The sequence below is a fragment of the Cryptomeria japonica genome, chromosome 9 (assembly GCF_030272615.1).
Source record: "Cryptomeria japonica chromosome 9, Sugi_1.0, whole genome shotgun sequence".
In the NCBI taxonomy this organism is placed as follows: Eukaryota; Viridiplantae; Streptophyta; class Pinopsida; order Cupressales; family Cupressaceae; genus Cryptomeria; species Cryptomeria japonica.
Genome location: NC_081413.1, coordinates 663,569,383 through 663,589,858, shown reverse-complemented (window position 1 = coordinate 663,589,858; position 20,476 = coordinate 663,569,383). Strand labels below are relative to the sequence as shown.

At 37.5% G+C, this 20,476-nt stretch overlaps 1 protein-coding gene across 1 annotated transcript in view; it reads right to left on the bottom strand.

The window, feature by feature from the left end:
- The window catches only part of LOC131039489 (auxilin-related protein 1), a 58,714-nt gene that overhangs the window by 29,970 nt on the left and 8,268 nt on the right, over positions 1 to 20,476 (bottom strand). Inside the window, exon 7 of the mRNA XM_057972273.2 lies at positions 11,634 to 11,810. Coding sequence (XP_057828256.2) covers positions 11,634 to 11,810 — 177 coding nt within the window. The remainder of the gene's footprint in view (positions 1 to 11,633; positions 11,811 to 20,476) is intronic.

The following is a 20,476-nucleotide window of genomic DNA, read 5'->3' as shown; positions in this document are numbered from 1 at the left end:
GATGTCCTAGAGAAGCTTTTGCAATGACCAATACAAAGAGTCTGAACTATTCTTGAGTTATCAAGGTTCTTCAGCCATAATATAAGCTTATGTAGTTAGAAAAGGAATACGATTCTTCTACTTGAAAAGTCAATATCAAGTTCTGGACTTTTAGGGATAAGCTGATAGATCCCAATTCGAAAACCGTAGATGCTAATTTACTTCCCGTATCAAAGCAAACCCACAGTGACTTCAGAGATGATCTATACTAGCAGGTTTTTTGTTCCATGGGCACCAGTGACTTGAATGTCCCTAGTTTTGGAAGAAACCATGTGACTCTAGGCAAACCTCTTGTAACAATATGTTCTCCTCCAACCAATCCAAGAATTAATTTAATGGATACCCCTAAATATTGTCATGCAAGGGATCCATGGTAAATCATGCTAAATTTTAAGGGCATCTGCATGCAAAAAGAGGGTGTTGGTCTCATGTGGAAGAAATAAGTAACAGCCTAGAACCTTCACTAATATTGTTGTTTGTAACTAGGTAAAAATGGGTTCGGATTGCCTTAAGGCAACATCCGAACCCATATAGGACTGGGTCCTATCCTAAAGGGGTAACATGCCCCCAAGTTGAGCCCAGCCCTATACCTCCACGCCACAATAAATAAATTGGCGCCAAAAGAGGGAGGCCGACTTGGATTTAATAAAGGCTAAGGACTCATATAAATAAAGGTTAAATTGCAAATGCAAATACAATTCAGTTATCCATGAAATCAGCAAATTAGCTCTGCAAACAAGAGGTGCGAAATCACCAAAGAAAGTTGTGCGAATTTGTCCAAGGATTGGGCGAACTTATTCAAGAGGATATAGGGCATTTTGGTGCAGTCTTGAAGCATGCAAAAAGGGCAGATCTGATATATAAAGATCAGATTCAGAAAAGCAAGCTAAGTATTGTATTTGTGCAATAAGAGTGAATACATAATCTGACCTGTGGGTCTTTAATGCTGGGTTTTTCCTCCTTGGAGGTTTTCCCAGGGTATTTGTGTTTGTCTCTTGGTTCCTTGTTTCATTCTTGAATTTACTTGATTATAGTTTACTAAATTACAAATCTGATTAATAAACTAGGGCATGATTAAATGTTACAAATCTGATTACTAATCTAGGGCACGAATTTAACATGGTATCAGAGCTAAGGTTATACTAACCCTCAGATTTCAGTAAGCTCTTACCTTCAGGTTGTTGTTCATCTTTTATTAAGATAATGACAGGGGTGAAGTTAGAGGGCATCATCGGGTCCTCATCAAGGAGTAATTCTTTAATTCATTAAAGATTGTGGAGATTCGAGTGAAGAATCAAAGAAGGAAGTAACTAATATTTCTCCTTTCAGATTTTCAGATCTCTGGAATGCAAAGTGTATACTGTGGAGTTAATACCTTATTTAGACCTTCAGAGTTGTTGATTTTCAGAATTGGTCTAAACCCTAGACTGGTATATATTTCATGATTCTTAACCCTTGATGTGATCCGATCCAATTTTAATAATGATTGAATCTTTGATGGTATGGTAGATTTATTTTGCTACTAGACATGCAACTACTATTTTGTATTGCTAACAAAATCAGTTGTATTCCCACCAATCTTCAAACCCTAGCTGACTGTGCTAAGGCACATCAAGAGGAGATTGTGAATTATGGCCTTTTGAAGATAGACTACAAAGATAGTTTCTTCTGGGGAAACTTTCGGTTCCAGTGTCAGTGATATCTAAACATCAACAGGTGTATTTTTCTTAATTCTTTATTAACTTTGTGATGAGAGACTTTATGATAATTGAAGGTTAAGTATTCCTATTGAATAACTTTGTCAATTTGTTTATATGGGGTTTCTTTGTCAAGTTGTAATAATAAGGGTTTCATTATCAATATTTGCTTGTTATGGGTTTGTGCTTACTTAGTTTTGTAAAAACCCCTGTTGGGTTGTGTGAAAGGAAAATGATATTCTCTTTGAATTAACCCGTGTTGGGCCAATCATGTTTTGAGGTTCCCTGTGTCAAGTGTTTATCCTTGTAGGTATACAAACAAGTTTGTGCCTGTGTTATCCCAAGTTACCATCCTTATATCATGCCTGTTGCATTCAACCTCATGTCATTAAATGTTGTGACAAATGCAGTTTTATTATGTGTCAGTTATCTGTTAAAATAACTGCATGACAGGTTGCTTTCAGTTAATTGGTTATGATGATGCTCTTTCCTACATAGTAGAAGTTAGAATGTATTGTTGTAAATAGCACCTTCTGTGATTAGCATTGAGATCTCTTTAGGCTAAGGTAAGCATTTTACTCATTAACTTCTTCTACTTCCACCAAAGCTGAATATAATTAGGATCTTGTTCAGCAAAGTATGAAGATTCTGTTCTACTTGATATTATCAATCATATGTATGTAGTCATCCTATATCTTGTGATTGGGTTTCTAAGAAATCTCAATTTCAGTTGTTCAGTTTGAAAGACGATTTGGCTTATGTATTTTGCTTGCTTGAATAAGTATATAAGGATCCTTTTAGGCATGGTTATTTGGATGGGAACTAGGTTGTATCTCAGCCTCTCAAGGTTAAAGATGAAGGTTTTCTGAAAATTCACCTTGCAGAAGGTGAAAGTAAGAGAAAAGCAAGTAGCATCTTCAGTGTTATATTATTTCTGGTTCCTTTATTGATTCTTATTTGATTAAGGATTAAGAGGGAGTCCTATCTTCAATAAAGACTTAGTATTTAAAGAATTGACAATCATTTGTTAAGTCTAGGGTTTGTAAAGTTCTAACTTCCTTTCTTAAAGTATTTTGGTTTTTGATGTGATGATTTAATTCTATTCTCATCATTGGAATATAAGGAATAATTAGCGCAAGGATTTAAATTTATTGTCTTCTAGGATTAGAAATATGCCAAAGATCTAACCAAATTATTCCAAGTCAAGTATACTTTTGATATTTAGAATAATGGATTGTAAACCTTTATGAAAAATAACATAAAGATTGAGGATGTCTGTAGCAAAGTCTGATTTTGCAGATTCATCTGAAGACAAGCAGCTGATTGGTGGATGCCTCAGCTAATTCATGATCAAGGTTGAAGCATGTTGTTGCTGCCAAGCATATCTTGCTGCATTTTGAAAATCTCAAATGATTGTGAGCAGAAGACTGTAATCACCTCAGAAGGCTAACTCAAATTCTGAAGTGTCTCAGATAAGGGAAGTCACTTCAATCTCTTGTTGTAACTTGGATACCCTATGATCTCCTAGGACTACAGCAAAACAGTCCTCAGTCACACTGAGTACTGCTGAAGCTGAATTCATTGGAGCATGAACTGTATCAAGGAAATTGTGTGGTTTTTCAAATTCTTGTTGAATGCTTTCTTATAATTATTTATTATCAGTCATATAGAGATACCTGAAAATTCAGTGTCTTATGGCAGGATAATCTTGTGTTGCAAATGTTCTCACCAGGTCTTTTGAAGCTTGAGTACTTCAGAAGATAGACTTGGAGCTGTGAAGAACACCGCCTTGATTGAGAAGGAGTCTCAACCTCAATGATGCATTATGTTTCATCAACTACCCTCTGCGGCTAATGTAAGGTGGTAGTGTAATATTCTTAGGGAGAAGAGTAATTGTTACCATCCTCTGCACGCAATGTAAGATGGTAGAAAAGATGGATTTTCATCCTATGCTTGTGTGCAGGATTGAAAGTGTACTAGATAGAAGATTATGTTTATTCATTCTTTGCTTGTGTGCAAAATGGAGGACTATGGCTTATGTAACTTCATTCTATGCTTGTGAGCAAGATGAAAGATTATGATTTTCTGATGTTACATTTTTCTTCGGGAGAAGATTGAGGTAAAGGTAATGCATTTTTCTCTGGGAGAAGATTAAGGAGAATACTTGTGTGCAAATAAAGTTGGTACTGCAATCTTCTCTGAGAGAAGATTGAAATGGAAGCTCTTCATCATTCTTAGCAGGCAATGAATGGTGTATATGCGTGATAGATATCATGAAAAGAGTCCATGATGAGCATATATATACTTGTGTTTGTATTCATGTCTTGCAAGTGTACATGATAAAGTTCAGGATTCATCCTCTACAGGCAAGGCAAGATGAATATTATAAAAGGATCCATGATGAGTTACCATTATGTGATTTGGTTACTTATTACTTATGGTTACTAGCTACTTGTTGTGATCCTCTCTAAGGAGTGTTGGCTGAGTTCAGATTACAGATTGCACAATGAATGTATCAGGAAAAGTACTTCGGGTATCTGCTTCAACTTGGGCTCTGCAGTGATCTCTTGGGCATGTAGAAAGCAATCTTCCGTAGCATTGAACACTGCAGAAGCTGAGTACATTGCAGCATTTGTTGCATCCAGAGAAGCAGTGTGGCTTCGCAAACTCCTCGTTGGATTATTTGGTCAACCTAGTGGTCCTACCACCATTCATTGTGATAATCAAAGATGTATAAAGATGTCAGTAAATCCTGTGTTCCATAACCGGTCCAAACATGTGGAAACACACTATCACTTCATTCGAGATATGGTGCAAAGAGGCGCCATTCAACTAAAGTACATTAGCACGGATGAACAGGTTGCGGACATCCTTACCAAACCCTTATCCAGAGTGAAGTTCGAATACTTCAGAGACAAACTTGGTATTGTGGAAAATGGAACTTTGATTGAGAGGGACCTCCAATCTCAGTGACTATCTGCAGCACTTTTATCATTCTTTGCTTGTGTGCAAGAATGAATTGTGTCCAATCTATGCTTGTGTGCTAGATGGAAAATTGTAATTATGTAAAGACCCACTTGTGTATTACACTTTCTATGCTTGTGTGCTAGAACCATCCTATGCTTGTGTGCTAGGTGGAAGATGTAATTCTATGCTTATGTGCTAGATCCATTCTATGCTTGTGTGCTAGATGGAACTCTAAAGGTTCAGATTATGTATTCTCTTCTTCCCTAGTTATGAGGGAGTGTTGTTTGTAACTAGGTAAAAATGGGTTCAGATTGCCTTAAGGCAACATCCGAACCCATATAGGACTGGGTCCTATCCTAAAGGGGTAACGTGCCCCCAAGTTGAGCCCAGCCCAATACTAATAGAATATTAAAATAATGTTAATTTTAGTATTAATGCTCAATAGTGTATATTCTATTTTAGTTAGATCGTCTACGATCTTCTCAGCAGTTTCTTATTAGAAACTTGCTATTCTTGTAAATATTCTTGTATTATTTATGAGCGTGTTGATCATTTTGTTAATCAATCAATTCTTTGAAATCCATATGCTTCTGCATTTGTTTTATGGTATCAGAGCGGTAGTGATTTTGGGCAGATTTTTTTCCTGTAATTCACATTTTCGTGTGAGGACCTGTAATACACGTTTGTGTGTGAGGACCTATAATTCACGTTTTTGTGTGGGGGCTATCGCAAGGTTTTCTTTTCTGTGTGTTTGTGCCCGCACTGTAACTCCCGCGTGACCTCTGCTTCAGTGTCCGCGACGTCACCCGACCTGCAACCCTCGGCGTCACACGACCTGCAACCCTCGGCGTCGCGACCTCAACCCTCGGCAACGCGACGCGACCTGCAAACGCGACGTCACGCGACCTGCAGACTCGTCGCGATCTTTGTCCGGCGGCGTCCGTGGCTCTGTGCGCAACCTGCAGACATCGCACTGTTTTATGCTCGCTGCTGTGGGTTATAAAACCCGCGTGGACATCTCTACTCACGCGGCTCCCGTACCAAGTTCCCTTCGCCTGCAAATTTTCTATGAATTCCATGGCTCCCACGACCTTCGGAATTTTTTTTCGATTAAGGTGTTTACCTTCCAATTTTCATCGATAATAAATTTTTCTTGCAGATTCTTGGTGGGTTTTTCGAAACCTAATCTGGGTAGTTGCCCGATTTTTCTGGGTGCATCATTTTTCGTGCCTCGATTTTCGAGCCAACGGATTTGAATTTGGTTTTCAGATTCCTTCTAGGTTTTCTCTCATCTTTCAGTACATTGGGAAACGTGCAAATGGCTTCTCTCACCAATCTGATGTTAGAAGGCAGTCAACGCTTTAATGGCCACAATTACAACATCTGGAAACAGCGTATGTTGACCATTTTTGAATATAGGCATCTTGACCAGCTTGTTTTGGGAAAAGAGCTCAGTCCTGGTACACTTGGTGCAGATCAAGATAAGTTTGATGAACGCAATCGGGAGGCAATTATGCTTCTCAAACTCTCAATGACTGATGATCAGTTACCGCAGATTCCTTCCGACAAGACAGCTTCCGACATCTGGAAGCATCTGAAGGAATTGCATGAGACATCCAACAAGAGCCAAGCATTCTTTCTAAAGAATCAGTTGTTCTCCATTATGATGGACGAACGTATGTCCTTACAGGAACACCTCACGAGGATTAAGGATATTCGAGATCAGCTCGAAGCTATTGGTCAGACTGTGGAGGAAGAAGACATGGTAGTGATCACTCTGAAAAGTCTTCTGAAATCGTATGAACACTTCATTGAGACCCTCAATATTACTTCCACTAATGTTGATCTGAAGTTTTCAGAATTATGCACCAAACTTCTACAGCAGGATCGCTGGAAACAACAATTTGGTAGTGGTACTACATCAGCCTCCTCGGAAAATGCCTTCTCAGCCCAATCCTTTCACAAGGATAAAGGCAAATTTCAGTCCTCTCAGTCTTCTCAGCAAAAAGGCTCTTCTCAGACACAAGATGGAGCTAAGAAGAAGAATGTGCAGTGCAATTACTGTCACAAGTACGGCCATATGAAGAAAGATTGCCGTCAGAGGCTCGCTTCTGAACAAAAGAAGCAGGGAGGGTCACACCAGAAGGCGCATGTTGCTGAACATTCCGAGCAGAAGGAGTCTGTCTTTTATGCCTTTATGGCTAAAAGGTCTTCAGATCATGCCAGGTCTTCTGCTTGGTACATCGACTCTGGTGCATCACGTCACTTTTCTCATCGGCGTGACTGGTTTACAGACTTCTCATCTTTCAGTGATTCCGTTGTATTTGGCGGAGGTGAGGAGTATATAGTTGTTGGCAGAGGCACTGTTCAGATACAGTCTGGTGGCAGGACTCTCATTTTCCTGAATGTGTACTATGTTCATGGTATGGAACTTAATGTGTACTCATGATGACAGGATACAGTGATCACCATAAGGCCTACAGACTGATAGATATAGACACTGAACGTCTTATCTTCAGTCGTGATGTTGTATTTGATTAAGACAGAGGATTCTTTCAATCCCCTTCTTCTGAGCAGAGTTCTGAGGATTAGCCTCACAGTGTTCTTATTCCATTAGGTTCGCCTGATGGGAGGGATGATGCGGAATCTATTTTCGATGATGCACTACCTGAGTTCCCTCCGGAGAATAATCCTCCTCCTGCTGCTCCTGTTCCTGATCCTGAGCCTCTTCCAGCTCCTCCAGATGTTAGCACTTCTACTCTTCGGCCTAAATGGTGGGCCAAGACCATTGGTGATCTCAGGGATACTGAGCTCATTGAGGGTAGAACCTCCCGTAATAAGAGCAAACAGCAGCATACAGTCAATTTTGCTCTCATGGCTAACATACACAATGTTTTTGAGCCTCAGACATATTCAGAGGCTAAAGGTATACCTGAGTGGGAACAGGCTATGGAAGCTGAGTTCCAGAGTCTTCAGAAGAATCACACTTGGGCCCTTTCTGATCTTCCTTCAAGGAAGAAGCCCATTAGCTGCAAATGGGTGTACAAAGTAAAATACAAAGCTGATGGAACCCTAGACAAGTATAAGGCTTGTCTTGTTGCTCGTGGGTTCTCACAGAAAGAAGGCATTGACTACGAGGAGACTTTTGCTCCTACAGCCAAAATGAGTACCATACGACTCATTCTTGCCTTGGCAGCCCAGTTCAGTTGGAAAGTCCATCAGATGGACGTCAAGAGGGCTTTTTTGAATGGTGACTTACAGGAAGAAGTCTACATGACGCAACCCCCAGGATTCAAGGTTGCTAGTCAAGAACAGAAGGTCTATAGACTAGTCAAAGCACTCTATGGTCTGAAACAAGCTCCTCGGGCTTGGTACATGAAAATTGATAAGTACCTAACAGATCATGGTTTTTAGCGGAGTCCATCTAATGCAAACCTGTATATCAAGCATACTAGTAATGATGTTCTGTTTGTGGTTGTCTATGTGGATGACTTAATCATTACTGGCAGTTCAGCACATTTGATCACTGGGATCAAACAGGATTTGTGCCACACCTTTGATATGACAGATTTGGGACTTCTACATTACTGCTTAGGAGTTGAAGTTTGGCAGACTGAGAACAGTATCTTTCTCTCTCAGTCCAAGTATGTCAGAAGTCTTGTGGACAAGTTCAGAATGCAAGATTGCAAACCTGCCTCTACTCCTATGTAACCCGGGCTCAAACTTTCAGCTCAATCATCTTCACCAGTTGTGGATGAATCTTTGTTCAAGCAACTAGTGGGCAGCCTTATCTATCTTACTGCCACTAGACCTGACATCAGTTTTGCAGTAAGCTACATTTCACGCTTCATGACAGCTCCCAAGGTTGATCATTGGATAGCAGCGAAGCGTGTGCTGCATTATGTGAGTGGCACTCCTGATTATGGACTTCTGTACACTCGGAGTTCTAATCCTATACTCAGTGGCTACACAGATTCTGACTGGGTAGGTTCGGTTGATGACCGTAAGTCTACAGTAGGGTATGTGTTTAGTTTGGGATCTGGTGCTGTCACATGGACTAGTACGAAGCAGCAAGCAGTGGCTCTCTCCTTGACAGAAGCAGAGTATCGAGGAGCAGTTAAGGCATCTTGTGAGGCGGTTTGGCTTCGACGAATGCTTACGGATATGCATGTCTCCCAGGCAAGTCCTACTCCCTTGTTCTGTGATAATCAGAGAGTGCTCAAACTCGCCAAGAATCCAGTCTTCTATGAAAGAACCAAGCATGTGGAAACTCATTGTCACTATATTCGCCAGCTGGTTGAAGACGGATCCATCCAGTTGCTGTATGTTCCTACCTCGGAGCAGCCAGCAGACATCTTCTCCAAGCCCCTTGGTCCTAATAAATTTGTAAAATTCAGGGGGTCTATAGGTGTAGTTAATAGATTGAGCATTAAGGGAGGGTAATAGAATATTAAAATAATGTTAATTTTAGTATTAATGCTCAATAGTGTATATTCTATTTTAGTTAGATCGTCTACGATCTTGTCAGCAGTTTCTTATTAGAAACTTTCTATTCTTGTAAATATTCTTGTATTATTTATGAGCGTGTTGCTCATTCTATTAATCAATCAATTCTTTGAAATCCATATGCTTCTGCATTTGTTTTAAATACTTCCACGCCACCCTAAATACTCCACGCCACAATAAATAAATTGGCGCCAAAAGAGGGAGGCCGACTTGGATTTAATAAAGGCTAAGGACTCATATAAATTAAGGTTAAATTGCAAATGCAAATACAATTCAGTTATCCATGAAATCAGCAAATTAGCTCTGCAAACAAGATGTGCGAAATCACCAAAGAAAGTTGTGCGAATTTGTCCAAGGATTGGGCGAACTTATTCAAGAGGATATAGGGCATTTTGGTGCAGTCTTGAAGCATGCAAAAAGGGCAGATCTGATATATAAAGATCAGATTCAGAAAAGCAAGCTAAGTATTGTATTTGTGCAATAAGAGTGAATACATAATCTGACCTGTGGGTCTTTAATGCTGGGTTTTTCCTCCTTGGAGGTTTTCCCAGGGTATTTGTGTTTGTCTCTTGGTTCCTTGTTTCATTCTTGAATTTACTTGATTATAGTTTACTAAATTACAAATCTGATTAATAAACTAGGGCATGATTAAATGTTACAAATCTGATTACTGATCTAGGGCACAAATATTGTCATGCAAGGGATCCATGGTAAATCATGCTAAATTTTAAAGGCATCTGCATGCAAAAAGAGGGTGTTGGTCTCATGTGGAAGAAATAAGTAACAGCCTAGAACCTTCACCAATATCCCTAAACAATAAATAAATCTAAGCAACAGTCTTGACAAATGGTCTGAAACTACAAATAAAGCAATAAAGAAACTTCTTTTTGTATGGAATATATCTTATAAAACAAGATTAGCTTCAACTTGAGAACTTGAGGTTTGAAAATTTACCAGGATTTGCAATACATAGCTTACGTTTCAAAGATGACTAGTCATTGAGTGAAAGAATAGTACTATGATCCCCAAATCAAATTCTTCCTGATAAAATAGTTTCTAAAGCTGATATTTCAATGAGGCAACTACTCAACATCTATATTGCCTAGCAACAAATAATAAATATAGAAAAGGAGAAAGACTGTTGTTGTCTATCCTTAGGTAGAAACTTAAATGCTTTGAGAGGACTAAATGGTCTGTATGAAATTATGAATGCCTACATTGATTACAATTCTAAAAGGAAAAATACAACACAAAGATTACAAATTGAAAGGAGCAATTATACTAGCAACCCATTTACCATAATGATAAGAAAACAACCACAACATGTAACTGAGAGGCGTGTGTTTCTGAATAGCCACAAGCAAGCAGTCTACCAGATAATGCTGTCTTCTAAATAACAGATGTTGAAGCTTTGATAAGAATTCCCATTGCAATGGCAATCAACATGAAATACTGACAATGGGTTCAATTAAAGACAAAAATGTTTAAAGCTCCCATTCAATTTCTCAAAATATGTCTTGCTTCAACTTCAATATTGAGCAAAAGGTGTCTGCAGATTTCTGCTCTAGCATTTGAAGGAAAGCATAAACATCTTGCATATGTGGGTATTTTAAATGTAATCATAAAGATGTGCAATGATCAAAGCATTTGAAAAAATATAGAAATTAAACAAGCATCAAGGCCTGTGAGAAATGTGCATCCAACAATTACTCCTAGGTCACCAGATCATAACAGAAGTGCATTGCTCTTGATGTTATGAGGTTGATGAACAGATAGAATTAGGCTCAAGTTCAAGGAGAGAAGTGCATTGCTTTTGATGTTCTGAGGTTGGTGAACAATTCTGGGTCTCAGATAAGAAGTAACCATGGACTGGGCTTTCCAAAAATGGATATGGTTAATTTGAAAAAAGGCAAAATAAAGATTTCTTCCACTGCATTTTGTAACATTGAAGGATCGTGAATCATCTTCAAATAGAGGAGATGTACACCACCATCTAAAGAACATATCACTGTATTATCAGAAAATGCCATCTGTAACAAAAAGTGCATATTGTGGCTCACATTCCCAAGTTGGACTTATCTACCCATACAATTATTTAAAGAATGATTAGATAAATATGTGTTACTGGTGAACAAAATCCTCATACAAAATCTAAGACCTCAAGAACAATAACAAAATGTTCCTGAACATTTTCAGAATTTCCAACAACACACTATGACATAGATCAGAGCTGACAATGGACCAAGATTGCAAAAATGGATATGGTTAAACTAGAAAGTGGCGTAAAATTGAAACTTTAGCTTTACTAGCTTGCGATATTAAAAGGCCAAATTTCACAAATACTTGCCCTTTTACGAAATGTCAGACAGAAAACTTTATCTAGCAACAGATTCCTCGATAAGACACCGGATGGTGACTAATTACCTTTAACAGATCAAAAACTTTTTCAGCAATATATTTCTGTTGGATAGTTGCCCCTTTTTGCTGCACTTTATCTGGATGTACACACAGAGTAGCTTTCCTATAAACTTTCTTGACAGAAGCACCAGTAATAACATCTGTCAGTGATACTGGCTGCCAACCAGCCTCAGGCCAAAGTACCTGCCCATATCAAACAAGGAAAGTAAATTAAAATTGTCAATGACAGCATCATGCTAGTTAATGCATCAGCATCACAAAATAATATCAAACATCCTTGATTGTTTTGGTAAGCACGTACAGAGTTGAATTAATCACAAATATGATACAACCTAACTGCAGGAATAATGACAAGGATACTTGATAAGAGCACAGCAAATAGAGCACAATACTACAAAACTTATGACTACTTTGTTGCCACCAAGATAAACATTTTACAGAAAATCATCAAAATTGGTTACTTGTTCAGCATATATCTATATAGACGGGATGACTTTCCATACCAAGAACACAAAAAGTATGCATAGGATAATATATAGAAATATAAAAATTAGGTGTGGGGACATAACTGATTAACATACAAGTCAAGTGACACATACGATAGATCATTTCACTACAAGATGAAAGTGACCAAAAGGAATAATTAGGTATATAACACACTCGACCATGTTGAAAAGCCTTCACCCTGAATGCTTAGGTGGAATACAAGTGTCGAAATGATTTTACTAGATTTCCACAATAGTGATGCAGTGAATCTGGATCCATCCATTCCAAATTAATATGAATAAGAATTCTGAATTACATATCATTGAAATTGTACGTAACTTTGTCAACTAATGTAATACTTGTACGATTTCACAAATATTTGAATATTAGTTTGAAATTTTGAATTCCTTTATCTATTGAATTTAAAACATACCTAATATCAGTCAGGTTCCATTATTGACCAATATCAAATATTGTTTTTGCAAGCTATGTTGTGACTGTTTAATTTAGATTTTAACCTGTAAATTTCCAATATCTGGCCTAAAACTTTGTAGAATGCCTAACTAGGAAAATTCACTCGAGTTTATAGCAGTTAATTTCTGTTAATAACCAACGCTAACAGTCATGATTTGGATTGTCAACCAGATATGACTATGCCCGCAAGGACAATGACCATTCATTTGTTCTCAATAAATTTTTTACCTATCAAATGAATCTTCTTTCCCTAAAAGGTTGTAGGGAAAATAAGTTTTCTAGAAGTATTAAATGAGCCATGACCATGATAATTTATGATTTTTAATGAAGGTGCAGTCAAGCAGTTAGGGATCCAGTTCAGTTTTGAATATAGGGTTCACTTATGTGGCAACAAAAAAAGAGTTTGGTGCATCTGTACAAAAAACATATAAAAATCCTAAATATAAAAATTTTAGCTTTAAAATATTAAGTTCAATTAAAAAAAAAAAAATTGTGTGCGCACGCATGTGTGTGTGACTCAAAACAATGAAGCATGTTCCAATTGGCATCCTCCAAATGCTTTTTACATAAGACATCATCCAATATATGTGCCAACCATATTGTTCATATCCCTTAAATGTATGACTTTAACTTTCAAATGTGTTTATCATCGGAGCTCAATTTTGATTTTAAATTTTTAATATACAGGAGCTAATTGCTAATGTTGGCAAGCCCATATAAAAATCTAAAGATATGTACCCTGTTAATGTTGAGGGTCAATCAAGACCAACTGACCAATAGGCAGATAGCAAGTGATGAGTGTTTTTCAATGGCAAGCAGAGGGACCAATTGAGACCAGTTTTCATCGACCATGTTTTTGTTTTCAAATCAAACATCCTACAGAATCAATATGGGATCTTACCATGACAAGACCCAGTTTCATTTGAAGATTCTCCAGTTCAATTGCAGCAGTAAAACATCAGAATTTTCTCCTCTTCATCACACAAAATTAAGACGAACAAAAAAACACCATGGTTTGCAGAACATTTGCTCTAGGCACAAATTTTGGGCCCTAGATTGACCCAGGTACATTCATGAACATAAAACAGAAGGCCATAATTTTCTCCTCCTCGTCGCATAAATTAAGATGAACAAAAAGACTATAGATCGTAGTAAGTTTTCTCTAGATATGCAAGTACCCAGGTGAATCCTAGGCCCACAATCCATGCCCTGTCCACACCTACAACGGACTGGATCAGTAACAAACCGGACCTGGATTTGGCCTTTTTTGTGAGGGAGCCAGTAATGTAGCATTTGTTAACAAGAGTAATGTTAGGAGATAACATGCATAATGTTAGGAGTCACAATTAGGTGTTATGGCAAGATGGTGGTGAATGAATCATCGATAGTGATGTTCTAGTTTGCTATGAAACAGCTTAGTGATGTTTCATTCTTAAAATATCTTGATATACTCCTGTTAGGCCAATGAGCTAAGCCTTCAAGGTCATGAGCCCTCTTTGATTACCCTATTTATTTCAGTTAAGTTTCATTTACTTGTTTCTAAACTCTATTGTATCTGAACTTGATGTGATTAGTTGGTGAATAAGTAGTGAACAGGCAGGCACAGAAACTGTGTGGCAGATTTTGTTTTGATTGCATCAAGTCATGCAAAGGGAAGTTGTTTGATGCACTAGGGGCAGCATTAGATATCAGTTGTGTGTAAAGAGACCAGTCAAAGAGCTGCTAGACTCACTGGCCGCTTGAGGTGTGTTGGTAAGTGAATCAACAGTCGTTAGGGTAAAAACCCCTCATCAATAAGAATGAGACTGCCTTATTGAAAATCACTGATTCACCAACAGTTGTTGGGGCAAAAGCCCCTCCTCAAGATGGAGGGGCCACCTTATTGAAAACCAAAATTGAAAACTACTCAAAAACTGTATACTTTACAAGACTGTATTGTGCTTTTTAGGGTTTTGCAAAATGGGTAAAGAAATGCTTTAAAATTGAAGAATAAAATGAAAGTGCAGTTCCAACAAATAGAATGTAGAGTTCAATTAACCCACACCAAGAAATGGTTTTTATAAAGTATAAATTGGAGTGTAATGATTATGCTTGCAAATTGTAGATGAAGCATTCAAGAAAATCAACCATTGCATTTAACAGTGGAGAACTGATGCAAAGTCCAGGTTTGCAGAATTTATTTATCTTCTGATAATTAAAGAGCCCAGAGTCTTCTTTCTCTTCCTATACAACATTTGCAAAATAAGTCTCAACTTTATAACCGTTGGGCAGTAATGAAACAAAATAATAATATTTCAATCTTATACATAAATATTAACTTTTAATACTTACAAAACAAGTAACAGATTAAAATATTACTTCTTGAATTTGATATGCATAATGCATATGATTGTCAACATATAGTTATGGAATTAAGAAATGGCTTAAGTTGTCTTTTCCGATGATGATTGTGTATTCCTTTGCCTTCTCTCAAACCATTAGTTAATAATAGCTGAATGCAATTTAATTTTTCTTTGATCGCATTCTAGTCTTTGCCTTCAAAATACCTTTGTTTACAAGTACCTCATAATCAGTTTGTATTATCTCTCTAATTTGGATGAAGTTATGCTAGTGAATTTGCAATTCTTCCTCAAATCTAAATTGATTTGTCTAGTAAATCTAAAATCTTCTGACTCTATTGAGCAGAACCATTGCATCATCAACAATTTTTTACCCTTCTGATAGAAGGTCATCTATCCATTGTTTTGTTGCTTGGGCGATGCATTTCATCTCTTCAATAGCAAATGCATCTTTAATGATATAGAGGTGGGTGGAGCAACTGCTATAAAGATTTAAGTGGCCAACCAAATATTTTATATACAAAGCTAGATGTTTAATTTGCACCTCTAGCTATTGCTTGTTCTTAAAGTCGTCATCCATTCTAGAAACGATGGTGGTAATAGATGATTCACATTTTCCATCTCAATTTCCCTTGTCTGTTTATCCGAGTCAACCCTAGAAACTTGATAATCTATATAAAACTTCCATCTTCATCCACAATAAGAGTTGCATGTTCTGCAAATCTAGATCCTTGTGCAACTGTAAAAATGGAAGAGATAACTCTCCTAGCTTTCTTGGATTGAGAGGATTTCTTGATTAGTGATACTCTTCATTTCCTTTATGGTGATATCTAGTCATGTAGGAACCTCTAGAAGATATGATCATTTCAATGATTGCCATTGCTCGAGCATCCTAAACATCATGTGTATGAGTTTGCCAAGGGGAGAAGGAAGTGGAGGCAATAGAGGAGTTCTCTCAGGAGAAATGGAAGAGGGAAGAGGAACTTCGAGAATAATATTTTCAGAAACCTGCTCTTTGTGCTCTTTTGGGAGAAACAACATCTTGCAAATGAGGATATTCATATGAAAGAGCAATGGGAGTATGTACCTAAGACGAATTCCCAAGAGGTGAAGGAGTGATGAATTGTGAAGAGATAGAAGCTTCAGAAGATATTTTTTCCACATTCTCTCCAATTTCTCTCCCACATTATAAATGCACATTGGTTTTTTGTTCTTCCAAAGTGGCTCTTCTTCTTCTGATTGCTTTTTTTATCAGGGGTCAATATATTTGCAGCTGGAAGAGGAGGCTGCTGTGTTGCTGGTTGTGATTGATTTGGTGTACCATTCTTTTTCTTAGGAGGGGATTTAACAACTTTATCTTTCTCTGGCCCCTTCTTTTAGCTAAGATTAGAATCCTTGATCTTATTACTCAACCATGTCAAGCTCCTGTCAATAGTATGGAGCTAACTTCTTCAATAGACCAATTCATTTGAAGGATAGGCAGATTGCAAATTCTCCTTTCACTGAAACTGATCTAACACATCTCCATCATCAGAAACACTTTTGGGAACTTCACTAATTCCAAATGCATTGATCTAGAAAGAAATGAATGTAGAACAATATTTCCACATAATTTACCATTAACCCTTTTAGGTTCAAATGTTGTTCTTTTATGACAAAGATACAGATTCAATTTTGACATCTCAACTTTAGAGTACTTGCATGAAGCAAAGAAGCACAAGAATATGAACCACGATACGAAACTAAACACTTGGTTTTATGCTTGCTAGACAAGACTCTTTGCACTTCACAAAGTTGCCTATAGAATTCAAGTAAATATCAATTTGTTACTCACATACATAGGCAGCTTATAGGGTTAGCTTGTGAAACCACCCACTCTAATGTATGTGAAAGACGAGAATTCAATAAACCAATTTTCCCATTCAACGATGACTATTGTGGCTTCAAGAGGCAGGCATTATTCAAGTCATTCTCCATCAACCTAATCAAATAAAAAAGAAGAGCAACATTGACTTTTTTGAAATGTTTTTGGCACTCTGTGAGTTCCAATTGAGGATAATGATCATATACTTCCTTTTGTCCTAGAGCTATTATGCCATCTCTATTTTGTCAGAATATAAGGCTTACCTTTTGTAACAAAATCACAATAGTAACTTAATGGTATGTAAAGATGTTAGCTATTATTAGTTTCTAGAATTTTGGACAAGCATTATGTTTGTTTATATCTTGTTACATCTCTAAAACTCTATATGGAATTGAACCTATTGGTAATTCTCACTCCAAATTTTATAATAATACATCATGTTATTAGCTGTGCTTATTACTCATTTTTTAATATGGCATCAAAGCAAGGGTTTTAGCCCAGTCACATTGCAGACGAAGCAAGAAATCAGCATCACCATCTTGAAGGAGTCAAATGAGATGAACATGAGGGCATAGTCAAGACCAGTGTTACAAGACTCCAACTCAGCCCAGACTCGACAAATTGAAAAACCCAAGAAATTCAGAGATTTTTAACGATTTAAAACTTGTTTCATGAACCCTTTAATAAATAAACCTTAAAGACACAATAACAGTATAACCTCATCAAATAGAAGCTACTTTGATCACATACACAAGAATATATTGATCGCATAAATATAAATGCAAATTTTAGCCAAATGAAATGGCACATTTAGAGATAAAAATATTGTCAAAAAGTATACAAATCTCATGGAACATGAAAACAAATATCCAAAAAAAAATGTAAATCTATGGCTTAGAGGAGCCTACATTCCTCATCCCCCCATCACAGCAAGTCATGCGCTAGCATCCCAGATGGGTCCTAGATGATGATATAGCCGTGATATTTTCTTGTGTCTTGGTGATCGGTGTGTATATTCAAGTGAGGAATTTATTATTAAAGTTTTCTTGAAACCTTGAAGACTGCATGTTTTGTTGTCAAGCTCATTAGCAAAGAGGAAAGGTTAAATAAAAAGATAAATGATTATGTTCTAGTTTGACCTTAACTAGGATACTAATAGATGAAATTGTTCAACGAGCAGTTCACTCAGGGCATGATGATACATTTTTGCATTATAAATATGGTGTTTCTTGCCAACTATGACTCCAGTACAATGACTGTAGCATGCCAACTTTGCCTATGGCAGTCCTTGTATACTAAAAAAGTTGTCCAATGTATGAACCAAGATAATCGTTGATTGTGGCTTTGACTATGAAGATGCAGAAATTTGCAACAGGGGATATGTACTTCATAGATTTTATGATCATGATTCATTATTGGCCTATTACCAATAGCCCAAATTTTCTTGGTATTTAATTCAAAAACAAGTTCACAGTCTTGGAAGCATCAATCTATTTAATGCAAGGTATGAAATTAAGCATCTTTGAGAACCAAAAATAATGACAAAGGTACAATCATGTTGTTGACCATCAGGAAAACCTCTGATAATCTCCATACAATTGGATTCCAATCGGGGCAAAGGAAGCAGTAGCAATTGGTATGATCCAAGCTTCTAACTGGAAGGCTTAGGTCAATGCAAAAAGAAAATTGTCAAATGACATCCATGAAATGTTTTGCACAGACAATCTATGAATATAGAGCTGATGATATTGTGCTAAGTTGCTGGATTAGGTTTGCAGTCACAAAAATTTTCCCAAGCTCATTCTACATACGTCACCCTATTGCTCTTCAGCAGAGCATCAATGTCATCTATTGGTTCATCAGAAGAGCAAGGGATGCAAGTGTCACACCCACTAGCTGCCTTTGTCTTCTGTGTTGTTAGTGACTTAGAAGTCACATAATATATGTGTGTGTGTGTGTGTGTATAAATAATACAAATCATCATATTGCTCTTCATCAAGAGCATCAACATCATCCACTGGTTCACTACAAGAGCAAGCAAGACTAGTGTTACACCGCTAGCTGTTTTTGTTTTGTGTGTTATTAGTGACTTCGAAATCATATATTTTAGGTCGGTCAGGATCTTTCTTTTTTTTAACAAAAATGATTTTTTGTATTTTGTTAAGCAGGTTCTCCTTAGGTCAGCCTGGGTTTTGCCAGGATTCTGCCCCTGGACTGGTTTCAGGGCAGCTCCAAACCCTGGCTGAACCCAGGCTGCGGTCCGTACCAAGTCCAATGTTAGAGTTTTTACCTGGTTGCTGAGTCTGTAATCTTCTCAGCAGCAGTGTACCGCAGCAGAGCCAGACTCATGTATATTCTACTGATAGGAAAGTAGATTTAACCTGAGATGGGTATCTGACTTATCAAATGAGTGTGATGCCTATAAGTCTGCAATGACTAAAGAGATCCAAACCTATAAGAGGTCATAGGGTGGGATGTCCTAAATGCTCTAGTGATTGGAGTGTTGATCCACACCTGTGATAGGTGGCTAACTTATTTCAATGGGTGTGATCCCTAAAGAGATCCAGACCTATATGAGGTCATAGGGTGGGATGCCCTACATGCTCTAGTGATTGGACTGTTCAATCACACATATGATAGGCTGCTGATTTGAGTTATTCCTGGCTACTATGTTTGGTTGTAGCATGTTCCAAGAGCTGCATACATGACTGGCCTGAATTTCAAAATGTGTGACCATCTAGAGGGTACTTCTAGCTTTACATTTTGGAAGGATAGATCGTAGATGCGATTGAAAGAGGTTGAGTTAGGAGTTTGTGGATGACAAATGGGGACCCTTGTTTTAGGCTTGTTTAGTTTAGTTTAACATAGTTTTGCTTAGCTTGGCAGTAATTTGGGTCTCTTAGCCTTTAGAAGGGTAGAGAGTTCTTGTTAATCCAGAACAAATATTGATCAATCCATGAATGAGCAACCTCCAAGATGAGGTATTGAAAGCAAAGTCATGAGGAAATCGTTCACTCACAAATGCAACAAAATGAAGAATGATTCAATAAGGAGTGAGTAATGGAGTAATTTTAGTTCTTGTTGAATGACTTACAAAATGGGAAAATTTGACCTTAACATGTGAAGAGATTGAAAATGAAAGGAGGAGGGTTTGAGCAAGGGGGTAAGGTGAAATTCCAAAATAAAGTTTTTCAACACTGTGAGAGGTGGTTGAAAGCATTAGGGAATTTCCACCCCTGAGTTCTTTCACAATTCAATTTTCCACCATGTGTAGGGTTGTTCTGTTCTTGCACTAGCCAAATCTCAGCCCTACATCATGCGTGTTGTTCTTTCACAATGTCAAATTCCCCCTAGCACTTGGGTCTTAAGTTCCTACGCAAGTGAAAATTCCGCTCAAGCAATGGGTGTGTTGTTCCTTCACACTGGAAATTTCCGCCAAGGGGGAGGGTTCCTGAGTTCATTCACAATGCAAATCTCCATCAAGGATTCAGGTCTTGAGTAGTGAACTCCAAAATGTCAATGTCCAAAAATTCTGTCTCAGTTTTTCTGAGAAGTAATTACAATAATTGTTAAGTGTGAAGCTTGACATTTCAAAAGCTTAACGTTTTCCAAACTTTCAGTGACTGCCATTTAGGCAATTTGAACTTAGACCATAGACATCCTTGATCAGTAAGCTAAATTGATAT